General features: G+C 33.6%; 1 protein-coding gene across 3 annotated transcripts in view; it reads left to right on the forward strand.

Annotated features, from left to right (window-relative positions):
• Nucleotides 1-2,169, forward strand: part of Phka1 (phosphorylase kinase regulatory subunit alpha 1) — a 191,536-nt gene that overhangs the window by 79,282 nt on the left and 110,085 nt on the right. For all 3 annotated transcript variants that reach the window (XM_023707093.1, XM_004646775.2, XM_023707094.1), the window contains exon 9: nucleotides 1,546-1,599. In XM_023707093.1, the coding sequence (XP_023562861.1) occupies nucleotides 1,546-1,599 (54 nt within the window). The remainder of the gene's footprint in view (nucleotides 1-1,545; nucleotides 1,600-2,169) is intronic.

Below are 2,169 nucleotides of genomic sequence, written 5' to 3' on the forward strand. Positions count from 1 at the left end.
ACACTCAGCCATCTTATCTTTGATAAAGGGGCCAAACATGCTCACTGGAGGAAAGACAGTTTCTTTAATAAATGTTGCTGGAAAAACTGGCTTTCCACATACCAAAGGCTCAAATTAGACCCATATTTTTCACCATACACTAAACTATGGCCAAAACGGACCAAAGATTTAAGTATTAAAATAAAAACATTAAATCTACTCGAGGAGAAATTGGGCAGAAATCTTGAAGACACAGGGATAGGCAGAGAGTTGATGAACAAGAACTAAACTGCATGGGAAAAGCTTCAAAGAATCAACAACTAGAATCTCATCTCTGGAAAGTTCTTTACTTCAAAGGACAGCTCAAACAGAGTTAATTGAAAACCCACAAATTTGGGAAAAAAATATCCGATTGTCCCTCTGACAAAGATCTTCTCTCTAGGACATATAAAGAACTAAAAAAAATCAGGCTCCCCAAATTCAAAGACCCAATTCAAAAATGGGCATCTGAGGTGAATAGACAGTTCTTAGAGGAAGAAATACAAATGGCAAGTAAATATATGAAAAATGTTCAACATCACTGGTCATTCACAAAATGCAAATTGAAACAACACTGAGATTCTAACATCAAGAAATCAGCCGATAACAAATGCTAGAGATTCCTTAAAAAGCAAGGATTGGAGATCTCACTCATGAAAGCTATTCCCCTCCTGGGTATTTTTCCAAAACAACTGAAAACCTCATATCACAGTGATATATATGCACCTATGTTTATAGCAGTGCAATTTGTCATAGCTAGATCCTGGAAACAACACAGATGCCAATCAACTGAAGAATGGATAAGGAAGATGTGGTATTTTTACACAATGTATTATTATTCCGCCATAAAACAAGATAAATATAAGTCTTTTGTGGGTAAATGGATGCAACTAATGACCAGACTCTTAAGTGAAATAAATCAAACCCGCATGTGCCAATAATCATATTGCCTCCTTACTGTAAGAACCTGAAAGAGAAAAACGGAATCTGAAGGGTACCAATGTTGAGAAAAGGGAATGAACTTATTCAAAATGAAAGAGTACTGAGTTGAGGAGAATGGCAGGAGAGGGAGTGGGGGAAAGAGATTTATCTATATGTGTATACAAGGTGGTTTGGACAACTGTACTGTGCATCTCTGCTGGTCTGTGGAAAGGAGCAGGTAATACTTAATTTGTTTTGTCTCATTTTTTTAATTGTACTTTTTTATTCTTAATTTCATATACACTTCTTTCATTTTTCTTTTTTCTTCTAATTTTACATGCATATATCTGATAACAGGAACCACTAGTTGGAAGACAACACTATGTATTACAACAAATACTGTGAAGTTCATATTACTTTATTAAGTGGAATTCTGTATTACTTGTAATTTTTTTCTATTTTAGTTCTACTTTATACTCTCTTTAAAAATAAAAAGGAATTATCCACTAAAAAAAAATGTCATGTCTATCTTTGTGAGCAGTTGGTACATATAGATGTTGAGGAGAATGTATTTCTCAGGAGTTATATTTTTCTCTCTGTTTCCAGGGTCGTTATGGTTGCTGTCGTTTTCTACGAGATGGATATAAAACTCCTAAAGAGGTAAATTTCTTTTCCCCAAAATGAATACATGGTACAATGATAACGTCTATCTGTATCCTCATTTTGCCCCCACTGGATAATTATAGTTCTTTTTATTCTTCTCTTCATGTTTTATATAATTTATTTACATAAGGTTGTAAATGTTTAGCATCTCATGTGCAAACAACAGTTTTCCAAATGGTTAATAAAGGCATAAAATGTAGTTTTTACATATATGTTTAAATAAATTTATTGAGAAACAAATAACAATGAGACAGTTTCAAAACAGGTTAGTAAGACAATTAAAATAATTAATACATTGCATATTGTTGTCTTTATAGTAGCTATTCAGAGTACAAGATGCAGACTTGATATCTTGTCTAAACAGTGTTAGTATAAATCTTTCTTCTCATGGAGAAAGTATACTTACCTTACTGGTGGTACTTATGTGGCTCAATAAATAGGATAACAATAACTGATATTTGTGATATTTGTTGGCCTTAACTGATAAGTTCTCTGTTTTGGAACCTTTCTGAGTTGAGAGGGAGAGAGAGAGAGAGAGAGAGAGAGAGAGAGAGAGAGAGAGAGAGA

Source organism: Octodon degus, unplaced genomic scaffold (genome assembly GCF_000260255.1).
Source record: "Octodon degus isolate 3935 unplaced genomic scaffold, OctDeg1.0 scaffold00280, whole genome shotgun sequence".
Classification (NCBI taxonomy): Eukaryota; Metazoa; Chordata; class Mammalia; order Rodentia; family Octodontidae; genus Octodon; species Octodon degus.